Raw genomic sequence first — 14,550 nt, 5'->3', positions numbered from 1 at the left:
ACCGGGGTGACCCGAGCTGGGATATATGAGCCGTTGGATCCCTATGGGCTATGGTATGGCCCTTCGATCCTGCTTTTCGTGCTTTTCCTCTATCTAATGGTGCCTAATTGGTCGATTGCTTAAGCCTTCAGCAATAGCATGTAAGTTTCCAGGTGGAATATGGAACTGCCACGTAGCATTTTTTTGCTTTGGTTGTTTCAGTTTGGTGTGGCAAGGGAGTCTAAAACTAAATAAATAGAGGTTGTTTTGCCTCAAGTGTTTTCATTTCTCAGCCTCTTTTCTACTTTCAAGCTTCTTCTTCTTCTCTCTCTCTCTCTCTCTCTCTCTCTCTCTCTCTCTCTCTCTCTCTCTCTCTCTCTCTCTCTCTCATATCAAAACCAGGTGGTTCAAGGCTTCAAGGATCTTCATTTCTAGGAGATTGTCTCCTCCTTCTTTACTGACAGACACAGGAATAAGAAAGAGAGAACAAAATGCCTATGGTAGGTGAAAAAGAAAGCCCCAATGAAAGAAGTTGCCAAGGTTTGGAGTCCATAATCTCTTCCTGCCATCCCATAACTCTCAAGGTAACCCTCTCGTTGGTTCTTCTGTTACCTTTCTGGATTTTCTTCTCTTCTCTATGGGTTATGTGGGTTCTCTTTTGTAAGTAGTCTTAGCTCATAAACTGAACCAGCTGACTGTGTCTAGGGTTGAAAGTTGATGGGCTAAATAAAAGTGTTGACTTTTCCTCTATTTTCCCTTGCAGTTCATTGACATATGTTACCAAGTAAAGCTGGAAAGCAGGAGCAGCAGCCATTGCAGTATCAGAAACATACTTGGTGGTGGTCCAACCAGCACCGGCCGGATCACCACCACCTCCGAAGAACGAACGATCCTAAATGGGATTACAGGGATGGTGTCACCAGGAGAGATCCTAGCCATCCTCGGTCCCTCCGGTAGCGGCAAATCAACTCTTCTCAATGCTCTCGCAGGGAGACTCCATGGTCCTGATCTCACCGGGACTGTCCTCGCCAATGGCCGGAAAATCAACAAAGCGGTTCAGAGACGAACCGGGTTCGTCACCCAAGATGATATCCTTTACCCTAACTTAACCGTTCGTGAAACCTTAATCTTCTGCTCGTTGCTGCGACTGCCAGACTCGTTGTCCAAGAATGAGAAGATCCGAGTGGCCGAATCGGTGATAGCTGAACTCGGACTCGGGAAATGTGAGAATACCATAATTGGGAATAGTTTCATTAGAGGAGTCTCGGGTGGAGAAAGGAAGCGAGTCAGTATTGGACACGAAATGCTAGTGAACCCGAGTTTGCTACTCCTGGACGAGCCCACCTCGGGACTTGACTCAACGGCAGCTTACCGGTTGGTGTCGACGTTGGGATCACTGGCTCTAAAAGGCAAGACGATTATCACGTCCATGCACCAACCCTCGAGCCGAGTTTTCCAGATGTTCGACTCAGTTCTTGTCTTGTCAGAAGGAAGGTGTATGTACTACGGCAACGGCTCCGATGCTATGGACTACTTCGCGTCAATCGGGTTTTCACCGTCGTTCCCAGTCAATCCCGCCGATTTCCTCCTCGACCTTGCAAATGGTACGTACCCATTTACCTGTACCATACCATAATTTAACCTGAATTTGAGTTTGACTCGGTGAGTCAGTGAGTATGAATCGGAATATTCATTTTCAAAAATATTTCTTCAAGTGCACTAATATATTCTAATCCAACGGTAAACGGGAGGGAGACCTAACATGAGATGACATGAGATGAGATGACCTAACAACTCTCTTCCTGTGCTTCCTGCTTTAGGGTTGAAAAGGTGACGACTCTGTATGAACTTTAAGTGGATAGAATCAATTAGGATACGTAACCCTCTATAGTGGGAAACTTCTGTCCTCTTGCAGTCCACGTGGCAATTGTTTATGCCTACCACGTACCACCCTCCATTGTTTCTCTCTCTGTGTTTATCATTCACGTTCCTAATTTTCTTAGATTATGCTAGCGTGGGTCCCAGTTTACCAAAAATCTACTGCATCAAATGATGATGGCAAACTCTAGTTTATGTTTGACTCTTTGCTATGATTGAGGAATATTAATATATTAAGGTTTCATGGTGGGCCCAGAGTTTTCATTAGATATGTGGCATTTTGGATACGTGACACGTGGTAATAAGTCCAGGTTCACCGCTTCGTAGTTGGTTTTTTTATGATTTTTTGGATTTTATGAGATATAGAGATGGATCCACCGGATTAAGTAGAGCACCATCGAAGCATTATGGATTTCATCAGAGTCCATAAATGCTGAAATCTGTGTACTACATTAATTATGATTGTAGTCAACTTATTATATTAGAAAATATTGATACCAATTCGACGGTTGATGTTTCAAATATCATTTTTTTTTTTTAATACGAACACATAAAGGGAGAAGAGATCAACCAGGGAGACTCAAACTCGAGATCTCAAATGTGGGCTTAAAAGCATTATAATCTCACCAATTTTTCATAGTATTTGTTTTTTTTTTTCCTATCATTATGTGGGACAATTGGTAATTGAATCAAATTTCTAGGGCTGCAAGTGAGCATGAGTTCAACACACCCTGTTGATGTTCACAAACCCCTACAGGGTATTAGTATATTCTCCAAAAATACCTTTATGATTTCTTCTTACGTGCATCTGAAACCCTTTAGTTGGGGAAAATTCGATCTTTCAAATTTTGAGAATATTAATTTTTTTTTTATAAGAGATTTTAAGAATATTATAATATTATACCAAAATATAATATACTATTGTGTTTGACAAATTAGCAGGATATTTTATTTCTAGATGCATGAGGGTAGTCTATGTAGGGTTCCTAATATTCTAAATTAATGATCATTTTAACCTCAATTGTGAACTTTGAGTCTGCTTATTACTTCCTCCAAAATATATATATATATGAAAAATCTCATGATAGCATTGACAGTCATATTATAAACATTAAAAAGAAAATCCAAACATATTTAAAGTTTGATAATTTTTTTTTTACATATAAATTTGGTTCTTCTACTAATATCAAAATAGTTGTCTGTATTGCATTTTATTGCTTCTCCTTTTCAATTTGAACTTTGCTTTTAATTTATTTATTGATTTGGTGAAACTTTGCTTTTAATTTATTAGGCTTTAGGAAATGAGAACTTGTGGGTCATGACCATAGTTGCCGAGAAATTTCATTATACCTTTAGAATATATTAATAACATCTAGATAGGAATATTAGACAACCTAGGCTTTGTAGGTTGAGTCTAATATGACTAATAATCTTCCCCTTTTCTCACTTAATTTTTATTTATTTATCAATCAATTGCTTGTCAAGCTAATCAAAACTTAACAAGAGATTTGTTGGTTGCAATCTAAAGATTGAGCTACCAACCATTAAACTAAAGATACTTCTCAGTAGCATTATAATACCTGTAAGTATGATTTAGGGAGATTGCCAATTGTATAGTTTTTTCCTATTAATCCGTTGTTTGCTTATTAGTGAGTCAATGGTGTTATACAAAGCATTCTAATTCTGTAATATATTTCACCAATCTCCTTGAAGAAAGATATAGAAAAAGACATGTTTACATGAAATGAAACAACTCATTAATTGTCAAAGTTTTATGTGGCAAGATCCTTCACAAAAGAGAATCATCTAAACCTAACTTATGCAAAAATGCATCTCAACAAATTATTTTTTTAAGTATCAAAACTAACAATAATTTAGGTATAAGGATCCTCCCCGATCACTTGAAAGCTATAGTGAGAGAAAATAAAGATCTTTCTCTCTCTTTCACACAATGGACTTATCTAGTCACTAGAGAGCTGCCGGCCAGTCCTTTTCTTTAGTGATCCTATGAATATTTGTTTTATACAGACCTTATAACTTTGTAAAGAAAAGCTCCCAAAAAAATATATGAGTCAATTTTTTATTAGAAATTCGTTGGCTCATCTTGTTCTAGTGTTCTATTCTTCTTCTTTTTTTTTTTTTTTTTTAAGGAAAATTTTTGTTTCTAGAAAGCCAAAAATATAACTTTAATATAATTATTGTAACCTATTTTTCTTTAACAATAAAATTTTGTGGATGTATGCAGCGTAAGTCTACTTCTAATATGTAAAATTTCAGCTCAAATAAAATTCATCAACTGATAAATTAAAAGTTTGAAAGTTAAGATTATAGGGAATGTAGAGTAGTTGTTACGAGTACTATAGGCATGCACAAAAAAAGAAAAGGATTATAGGACTTTTTTCTTTCTTTAAAAAGGTAAACCTAAAGATATATTCCTTAATAGAAGAAAAAATAAATAAAACCTCCACTTTGGATCCTCAAAAAATCCCATAATGGAGGATGCACTAATCCAATGTTTAATGTTGTGTCCTCAGTTAAAAATTATGAACCCTTAGTTTAAAGGTTCTTAAGCAACTTAATTAGAAGAGACACATGGGGGTACGGTGGGGTACGTCCCTTTCCATGATATAAAGAATTGTTTTTAATATCTAAGGCTTTTGGTGGGGGTGGTAATTGACCATTGTCATTTAACTTGATAGGGGTGGAAGATGATTAGTTACCATTGAGGACTTTCTTCAAGCACCATCATAGTAACATAGATTACAATGAGAATTAGTCAGATGGTGCGTAAGAAAGCATCCTATCCATTGAAAGAATAGAGAGGCCAGTGCATGTGGCGCATAGAAACAACACTTTATAGTGCTGTGTGAGCCCACCACAGAGTAATGGCTTCTGGTTTTCCTTTTCAAAACTCAACTTTTAAAAGTGTTCTCATAGAGAGAAGAGGAAGATGAAGATGAAAGCTGAAAGGGAAGAAAGGGCTATAGAGAAGCCGACAGCAAATATTGAGCCTTTTGTTTTTTAATTGCATATAACACTTTATATCTTCCTTTCTATGGTCAGAGACTAGAGCATTATGGTTGTGCCTTTGAAGATGAAGGGTAAATGATACCCATTAAACCATCACTTGCATTGGAGGACCATTCTTTTTTCTTTGCTTTTTTTCCCACCACGTGTGGTTGGATGATTGAAATCCTAGGAGATCTTTGAATGCTTAAGGCCCTAGGTAGTGCTCAAGCTTTTTCGTGGAATTGATCATCTAGATTAGGCCATCTTCCAATGGTTTGGGGACATGTCAATTAGACTAATGTGGAAGAGTTGTCAATCGGTCGGGCCTAAATAGGCTTTAAACATGTCAAGTTGAGTTGGATTCTTAATTGGTCAGTTTCAATCGGGCAACTATCGGGTAGGACTCTGCACCGAAATGATGGGTTGAGCCCACCACATTTAACAAACAGACCAGGCCAGTTTCGGGTTTTCCTAGTTTGTTACTCTACATTTTCAAACTAGACGAGTTGGCTCAGAACTTGGCCGGGGTAACTCGAGTTGATTAGATCTTGGGTAGACTTATTACACAAACTCGATACGACACGGTCTCTCTTTCCAAGGCACCTTTTAGGTACAGTGTTAGGTACTCTGTAGGTAGCACTTTTTCTCATCTTCTTTTCTACTTTCCTAGAGTCTCTACTTCATTTGGTTCCCCTGAGATTGACTTTTTGATCATCTCTCTTTTACATTCTCCTGTTGTTGCATTTATCTATGACAGATTAAAGCCCATCTGTTTGGCAGCTATGATTAGTGGATCAATTTGGACAGATTCTTAACATGGAAAATGCAATAAGTGTATTATTAAAATTAAATTGAGCTTAAGAGTGATTACATTATCCAGTTTAGAAATGTATGATCCAAGCCATTTTACTGAGCTAGTCAAGATTTGGTCTTGGCATAAACATCCCTGTCATGATTATGTGAATTGGGGGACCCATATACTAAAACGTTTTGTTTGGTTAATGAAGTATTATATCATGTGTTCTTATATTAATATAACTCTGTTGTGAATCACTAAAGAAAGAAGATGCTTTTCCAATATAAAAGGAAATTAAGTGGTCTAATCCAGCCACCACCAGTACCAGTGGATGCCCATTCCTCCTTTTGGTCTATAAACCTTTGGCTGACTGGTCTTGGCTTGATTACATGAGATTAGACACTCGTCTATATTAAATAAAACGGTTTAGTGCGCATGCTATTAATTCATTAATTACAGAAACTGCGGTGGAAAACCACCAGTCTAAGTGTGATGGGCCACATCTAATGATGGCTAGCAGTTTAGCTTAGATTCTCTTTGCTTCATTTGGGATTTGTTTTCTTATTACAACTTCATTTTTGTCGCAATTAGAAAAATATGAGATTGATTATAATGGTTGTTTACTTCCTTAATAGGCAATTTTTCAGGGTATATTTACTTTCAAGATGATTTGCATGTGATCTAAAGAGTTTTGCTAGGACTGTCTTGATCCCTAATACAGGGAAGTGAAAGAGCACTTGTAAGGATAAGGGCAGTTACTCTAGCATTTCTCTCATCAAAGCATTCATACTAAACCAAACTTATTGTGTGTTCTTAATGAGCACTAAACCAAAATCTCTACAGTATAAGCATAAGGAAGATTGCTGATATGATTCCTATTACTAGTTTATACAATAAATTTAAAAAAACCCAAGGAATCCTTCACCTTTCCTATCTATTTTCTCAAGAAAGAGTTGTTCTTGCTAATTAAGAAGCAGAAAGCAAGGTCTCAATGTTGGTCATAGAGTTTCTCCCTTCATCTTCATTTTTAAGGAAATGGTAGCTTTTGATTATATTTGGGTTACTATATCCACCCTTGACCTGTGTTCTAGGAAGAAAATGAACTGTCAATACTGCTGCCCTCTGTTGTAGTTTTCATTTATGTTTTTATCAGGTTAACCTCATAATCACATTAATGCTGGAAAGATGTAGATACAAATACATTGTGAAATCCTTTTGCAGGAGTTTTTCAAACTGATGGAACTAGAGAGACAGATAAGCCCAATCTAAAGCAAATCCTTACCTCCTCATATAGCAGTTTGTTAGCTCCCAAGGTGAAGGCTGCCTGTGTGGATAACAGCCCTATCATGATGGGGAACCAAGAATCAAAGTCACCAAACAATGAAACTCGAATAAGTATTGGTAGTGGCAGCAGCAGCAGTAGTTGGTTCAACCAATTCACTATCCTCCTCCAGAGAAGCCTAAAAGAGAGGAGGCATGAATCATTCAACTCATTAAGAGTCTTCCAAGTTATATTAGCTGCATTATTAGCTGGTGCCATGTGGTGGCAGTCTGATTTTCGTGATATTCAAGACCGGCTTGGCTTCCTCTTCTTCATTGCCATCTTCTGGGGTGTATTCCCTGCATTCAATTCTGTTTTCACATTCCCTCAAGAACGAGCCATCTTCATCAAGGAACGCTCATCGGGCATGTACACTCTATCCTCATACTTCATGGCTAGAGCTGTTGGAGATATCCCTATGGAGCTCATTTTGCCTATGGTATTTACCACCATGGCTTATTGGATGGCTGGCTTAATGCCCGAGTTTGGAGCATTCATGTTGACAGTAGCAGTGCTACTAGGCTATGTACTGGTGGCTCAGGGGCTTGGCCTTGCACTTGGTGGGATCATCATGGATGCCAAACAGGCATCCACAGTTGTGACAGTTACAATGCTGGCATTTGTGCTCACAGGAGGCTACTACGTGCACAAGGTCCCTGCTTGCATGGCCTGGTTAAAGTATACTTCATTTACATTCTACTGCTATAGGCTTTTCATCTATATCCAGTACGGGGAAGGCCGTTCAATGTGGTCTCTATTAGGTTGCTCACAACAGAGTAACAGCTACAGTTTAAGTTGCAGGTTTGTGGAAGAGGATTTGGAAGGACAAATTCATCCAATTATTAGCATCATCATATTGGTTTCCATGTTTGTAGGTTACAGGTTAATAGCATATGCTGCATTGAGGCGCATCAAAGTCTGAAATAGGTAACAATGATGAAGATATTGGGATAGCTTCCTCCTTAGCTATTCATTTAGCTTCAACATTGTGACTTTCAGTAGCAATTGTAGTTCAGGTACATCAAATAGTGTAGCCATCCACTATATTCTTGTAATATCTGGTAATCCAGAGGGTTCAGAGTTTTCAGCCATTTTTGTTTGCAACCCAAATTGGTTTCAACAAAGGAGTGCTAACTGTTGTAACAAAAGAATATAGGAAAGGTTGTCCTCAAAAGGCTACCACAGTGATGTTGATTACTACCAAATCTAGCAATTGGAAGCAGCATTTTCTTCATAGATTGAGCACATAGTTATAATATTTGAAGTGTTTCTTTATCTCTTTTTCTTCTTGTTCTTTTATAGTTCAGAACTTCAGGACCTGAGCAGCTCTCATGATTTTTATTGATCTTAGAGGAGAAGTTGCAACATAACAGAGGGTCATATCCAATCTTGATCAAGAGATATCAACACAATAAAACATCTCAATCATCATAAATTTGAAACATTAAAATAACCCAGGAGAGAAATTGATCTGGCATCATACTGGAGCTCACTATCAAAGTGGAAGAAAGCATTTCTAATGGGGTTGTTCACTATAATTCACATGGAAAAAGATCCCCTAGTTGGGACGCCCAACCAGGCATCCAATGGTAGAGAGGACCTGGGGGTGTGCGCACATGTGTTGGGGTGTGTGCCTGAGTCCCCCCAGCTGTCAAATGCCTGGTTAGGTGCCCGACCGGTTGGAGAGAAGCCGAATCTAATTCAAACATGGTGAACCATAAAATGAACCCTCTATACATTACAAACTATATCCTCATCCCAAGTAAATGGGGTCATTTACATGGATCCGATATGGTCTAAAAATAGTAGTAGACAAAAGAATAAAGGAAATCCAAAAAAAAAATTGGTAGGAAAGCCCCCTACAAGGGGTTGAATACACAGATCCTTGTCTTCCATTTAACTCTGTTTGCGGTCATACGAGAATTGAGCCCTACCATATGCATATCTTTTCTAACCACTTCGTCAATCGTCATTTTAGGCCTACTCCCACTTCTGACTCCATGAATTGAATCTAGTCACTTTTTCTTACTGAGGCATCCATGGCCCTCTGTTAGACATTACCATACTACCTCAACCAGCTCTCGCGAAGCTTGTTCAGGATCAGTTTAACCCCCAAATCATTTCTAATATAATCATTCCTTACTCTATCTCTCCTGGTCTTGGTGCACATTCCTCTCAACATCCTCATCTCCGTTGCACCCAGTTTATTCATGTTACTCTTCTTGACTGCCCAACACTCCGCCCTATTCATCATAGCTGGTCGTATTATTGCTTTGTAGAAATTTTCATTGAGTATAACAGGCATGGTTTGTCTTACAGAACTCCCGACGCACCTCTCCACTTCATCCATCCCATTTTTATTCTATGAAAAACATCCTCATCTATATCCCTTATTTGCTAATGGTTGACCCCAAGTATTTAAAACAATCACTCTAAGGTAGTTCTCGCTCCTAAAGTTTCACCACTTCATCACCTCTCCTAGTTTGACTGAAGGGACTTGATCTTGGATGTGCTTGGTTAGATCATCCATGATGAGTGGAAACAAATAAGGGCTTACAACAGATCCTTGGTAATCCAATTCTAATTGGGAATTCGTTACTTTGGCCCTCTATAGTTTTGACACTTGCCACCACTCCCTCATACATGTATTCATATTGAAATTACTTGCTCTTTCTTTTTTTTTTTTTTTTTTTTTTTTTTTTTTTAATATTAAAACTAATTGCTCTATTTTAAATCGATTTCTATGATACAACACTTTGTCAAGAAAAATACGATAAAGTTTATTCCAGGTAAAACGTAGGGGGGAGGGGCGAAAGATAGCCCATTCCAACTGTCTATTGCTATTTTTCTTAGATGGAAGATGAATTTAAATAAGTAAACTCAATCAAGCTTTTACTAAAACAAATGGATTAACTAGATCTACTCAGTTTTGGAATTCCACTTTTTTTCAAGGTCATGTTAGTTGACAAGCCTAGACAACTCATACATTTTCGAGCTACTTTGAATGTCACTTGTGAGCTACCCCCTTGATCACTTTGAATGTCACTTGTGACCTACCCTATTGAACTTGTATCTCATATAGCTTCTACCACAATGATGGAATGGGAGGGATAGAGGAGACCTTTCCAAGGGGAGGGGGAAGGGGGAAGGGGGAAGTGAGAAGGGAGGAAGAAAGAGATATATATAAGGGTGGGTGTACCGCTAGACCTTTTCCCTTTTTTTAAATATCTTTTCAAGTTTTTCCACTTGTCTATATTGACATCCTCATTTCAACTATATTTATTTCATGTATATGTTCTTTTATTTTATATTTTTAGCAAAATCATGCAAACTTTCAATTTTATACATCATTACTTATCATGGGAAAAATATTTTCACACCATTAGTGTGTAGTTCCCTCTTACATGATTTTTTTATTATTATTTTCTTTCACATTTTTTCAGAAAATCTGAGCCCATATGGACAATACCGTTTTCATTGGTATGGTGTGGATTCCTCCCCATACTGGCAGCATGGAGCACCCTCACTTGTTTTATATAATTTTCTTCAAGGAAAAGATTATATGAGCCACCAGTGGAGGTCATGGTAGCTACTTCTCTTTCTATCTCTCTGTTCTTCACATGAAATGACTTTTATGCTCTTCGGTATAAGAAACTATTTTATTCCACATCATTGATGCACTCCTCTATGCCACTTTCTCAAAGAATCCTCTTCCCTTTTGTTATATTTTGTCTTTTACATTGGGGAAAGGGTTCTCTGAACATTGCCTATGCACATAGGTTTTTAAATTCATTTTCTTGATAAGAAAGATAATGGGGGTAAAGAAACCTGAAAGACAACGTGGCCCTTTGCCTAGACACAAAAAGAAGGGGGGAGGCAAAAATCCTATCACTATTTATGCTTTTGCAAGCTCTCATTGTGCCCTCGCATTGGCACAAGGGCTATTCTACATTTCAAGGAACCCTCTCCCAAAATGGGTAAAAGAAGGCTAACCGCAGCATGACCCTACACCCAAACACAAAAAGGATAAAAATGAACACTTCACCCCTCATAAAAGCGGAAATCCAATTCCTATATTTATGCTTCTTCGAATGCTCTTGCCAGCACGAGGTCACATTGCCTTTCAAGAAACCTCTTCCAAAGAAAAATGGGAGAGGCTTCCCTAAAAGACAGGATGGCTCTTAGAAGCACACACAGAAGCATCAATAATAGCGGGATTTTATTTTTCATGGGAATGTGATGGTCATTTCGCGCCCTTCCTGTGTTTGGGTGTAGAAGCCAGGTTGCCTTTTTGGTTTTTTTATCCTGAAAAAAATTATAAAAAAGGAGAAGGGTTGTAACAGTGTCTCTTGAACTAAAATGGGGTCAATGGAAGCACACTTGTAGGCATAAAAGGGAGTATTTCCGCTTTTCATAAAGGGGCAGGGTGGTCATTTCTCCCCCCTCTTTGATATACACTCTCAGATAGAGTACTTTTACTCGGGTCATGGAATAACTTCCAAGTCGCAAACTCAAATTCAAAGACCACACTAGAAAGGTCTAGATTCTTCCTCTGAAGAACGTCTCAATCCCAAAGTCCCAAATTGGAAAAAACAAAATGAATCAAAATCAAGAAATCTGTAATTGTAATCAACAGCAGCAACATTGTTCCGAAGAGCCAAAGCTCAACTAGACTCGGTGAGAAGAGTTCGAGGTCTCGAACAGCGAAGTTGGAAGGAGAAGAAGAAGAAGAACCCTAGCCAACGTTATCTTCGAAGTTATTAGAATCTAAAAGTTAGAGGAGAGCCATGGAGGGAATGGGCTCCGACGGTTCGGGCGAGCTTCAATGCGTGGGGAAGTTGGAGATTGTCCCACCAAAGCCCGTTGGTTTCCTATGCGGAACTCTTCCCGTTCCCACTGATAATGCCTTCCACCATGCCTTCAACTCCGAAATTGTCCCTTCCTCTGAAACGTAATAATTTCCTCTCTTTCTCTCGTTTTTGTTCCATTTGATTGTTCAAATGCTCTACGAAATGTAAATTGTCTCTTTTTTGCTTTTGGTTTTGATTGATTTGCAGCGTGAGTGCACCTCGTTATCGAATGCTTCCGACGGAGACGGATCTTAACACTCCTCCTCTCTTATCGCATTTGCCTGACAAGGTCCTCCCCGTTGACGCTGTACGCTTCAAGACTGGCGGCGGTGGTATATCCCGAATGGTTCTCCGTTCCTGTTTGCTGTTTGCACTGCTTATATGCTAAATATATTCGCATTTGACGCTTTTGTTGGTTTCTTTTTCAGATTCTTATGACTTTTTTTTTTTCTTTAGTGATAATAAAGAAGAAATAAGTGTTCGAATAATGTACAATCGAGGGTTGTCTATGACCCTAGGGTAAATGGATAAGCTCAATGCAAAAATGTGCTTGATGACAGAGCATCTCATGCTTTATATCTTTAAATTATGGTATATTTTTTCTTTGGATAGTCCATGCTTAATTGGAAAGATTGGGAATGAGTGTAATAACATCTACAATTTCCGTTTTGAATGTTTAAGAAATTACTTGGCTCATTTCTGTTACTTTTCTTTGGGGTGTTTGGGGAAGGTGAAAACATGTTCTTATAACGTCAATTTTGGCCTCTTGGAAGTCTATCTGGTCACTTTTTCAGTGAGTCCAAGTTATGCAATTCTATGTATGCGACAAAATTATAGATGCTTTATTGATAGGGTGTCTGTGGGTGAGTTTGTATTATAGGAAGTTTTGTTTTGAACCCTATTTTGTATTTATTTTTTAAGTACTTATTCAGATTTCTAAATTGTTATTGGAATTATATTAGGAGTCATGGTGTAATTAGGAATCTATTAAAATGACCTAGCATCCTAGTGGATAAGCTTCCACAAAAAAGCTTCCTCATTGCAATTTGAAATAAGACAAATTAAGCCTTAAGACCTTGTAATATCATGGACAGGGCTTCAATTTGAAGTTTTCAAATAAGCTTTAGCAAGGGCCCAGGTAGGAATAGTTGGGTGCTAATGGACATAAGTTGTTGAAGCTGTTATAATTCCGAGGTCTGGTTGAGAACGAAAGATTATTGGTTTGTGTGGGAAGTTTCTTGGTCAAGCTTTTGATACTGCATTATGCTATTGCTTTTTGAATCTTAATCTAATGTAAAGCTAGGACACAAATATCCCAACTCCAGACAGGAGCACAATAGCGCCACAATAGGTAATGATCTTAGGTATAACAACATAATATGGGATCTGATGTAACAGCAACTAACCAAGTATTAAGTAGTACCTTATAACCACGGTAAGACCCAATAACAGTAGCTCGCAACCCCAATTAGATACCTCAGTAAAAAGCAACCAAAACTCCAATTGCAGGCTAAAATTAGGGCTTAAAAACTCAGAGATTATATCAGTCTAAGAACTACCAAAATCACAAAGTGAATCAGGTTGGGATTACCAGTCAAACCCAGCTGTTTACAACAGGAATAAGATCTAAGAATCTGAGGTTAATCAGAAGGCTATATGAAGAACATCAGCAAATCTTGATTTAGGTCAAGAATGGGGAGATTTTTGGTATCTCCCAATCTGGGCCTTAGAAGGGGACCAGCTCTTGATCAAGTGCTGCTCATGGTGGCCTGAACAAATGCTTGAAAATCACTCAAAAGTGATGAGGGCTTACTGAGATAGGTTGGGTCAAAGTTGCAGCAGTCCTTGGAGAAAATCCACAATCACATGCCCTGATTTGTTTCTTCAGATCAGCAACTAAAACAGTAACTGATTGATGACCTACAATAAGGATTCCAGGGGAATAACAGAGGCCTAAACAGGGGTATCGATAGGTTATAAAAACAATAGTAGAACAGGGAGAAACAAGGAAATCAAGTATAAGAAGAAGAGGAGAAAAGGGGATAAGGGTCTCTCACACGATGTATCTCACTTATAGGCTCTTTCAGCACAACATCATTGCACAAAGCAAATTCTTAATCTACTTCATTAATCTTGGGGAAAACCTCTTGGGTCTATTACATTATATAGGTTCAAGGATTGAACTCAAAAAATAGAAAGTGTCTAGAACAATTGAGACTTGACAAACAAGTAACTACTTTGCCTAGACTAAGTAACAAAAAAAACTAGACAAAGTACTGAATTACAAAAAAGGAAACAAAGATCCTTCGAGAAGCCAAATTAAGGCTTGCTGTCCAAGGCAGAAAGCTCCCCATGATCGGAGCTTGGAAGACCCAGAAACTTCCAGCCGCTAATGGGCTGGCCTAGCTTGGCTGGTTGGCCCTATGGCCCAATGGGTTGATCCATATTTTAGGGTGATGGACCACCCCCTCAACTGATCCCTGTGGCTGTATTTAAGCCCATGGAATCTATCTGCATCATAAACTGACCTCTTTTCATAATTCTGTACCTTTTTTAATCTTCAGTGTTTCCTTTAATTAGAATAGGTTTCCTTTAATGTTGGGTTTTCTTTTGTTATTTATGCCAATGTGACCGATGGGGATTGCAGATATGAATGATGAATTGGTTTTTGGTTGAAACCTTGGTTGGTTTTGATTGGTCTTGTGACCTTCTCCCCC

The 14,550-nt window shown here is 38.3% G+C and overlaps 2 protein-coding genes across 2 annotated transcripts in view; both read left to right on the top strand.

Moving 5' to 3' along the window:
* The first annotated feature begins 275 nt into the window (after window positions 1-275).
* On the top strand, window positions 276-8,217 carry LOC122089534 (ABC transporter G family member 25-like). Its single transcript, XM_042659279.1, has 3 exons — window positions 276-563; window positions 743-1,583; window positions 6,884-8,217. Exons 1-3 carry the CDS (start codon window positions 471-473, stop codon window positions 7,903-7,905), a joined length of 1,956 nt encoding a protein of 651 aa, XP_042515213.1. The 5' UTR covers window positions 276-470; the 3' UTR covers window positions 7,906-8,217.
* A 3,253-nt stretch (window positions 8,218-11,470) lies between these two features.
* The window catches only part of LOC122067988, a 33,336-nt gene continuing 30,256 nt past the window's right edge, over window positions 11,471-14,550 (top strand). Inside the window, exons 1-2 of the mRNA XM_042631819.1 lie at window positions 11,471-11,934; window positions 12,041-12,165. Of these exons, the coding sequence (XP_042487753.1) occupies window positions 11,771-11,934; window positions 12,041-12,165 (289 nt within the window). The 5' untranslated portion in view covers window positions 11,471-11,770. The remainder of the gene's footprint in view (window positions 11,935-12,040; window positions 12,166-14,550) is intronic.

This window comes from Macadamia integrifolia, chromosome 2, assembly GCF_013358625.1.
Source record: "Macadamia integrifolia cultivar HAES 741 chromosome 2, SCU_Mint_v3, whole genome shotgun sequence".
Classification (NCBI taxonomy): Eukaryota; Viridiplantae; Streptophyta; class Magnoliopsida; order Proteales; family Proteaceae; genus Macadamia; species Macadamia integrifolia.
This window is presented reverse-complemented; position numbering and strand designations above follow the sequence as displayed.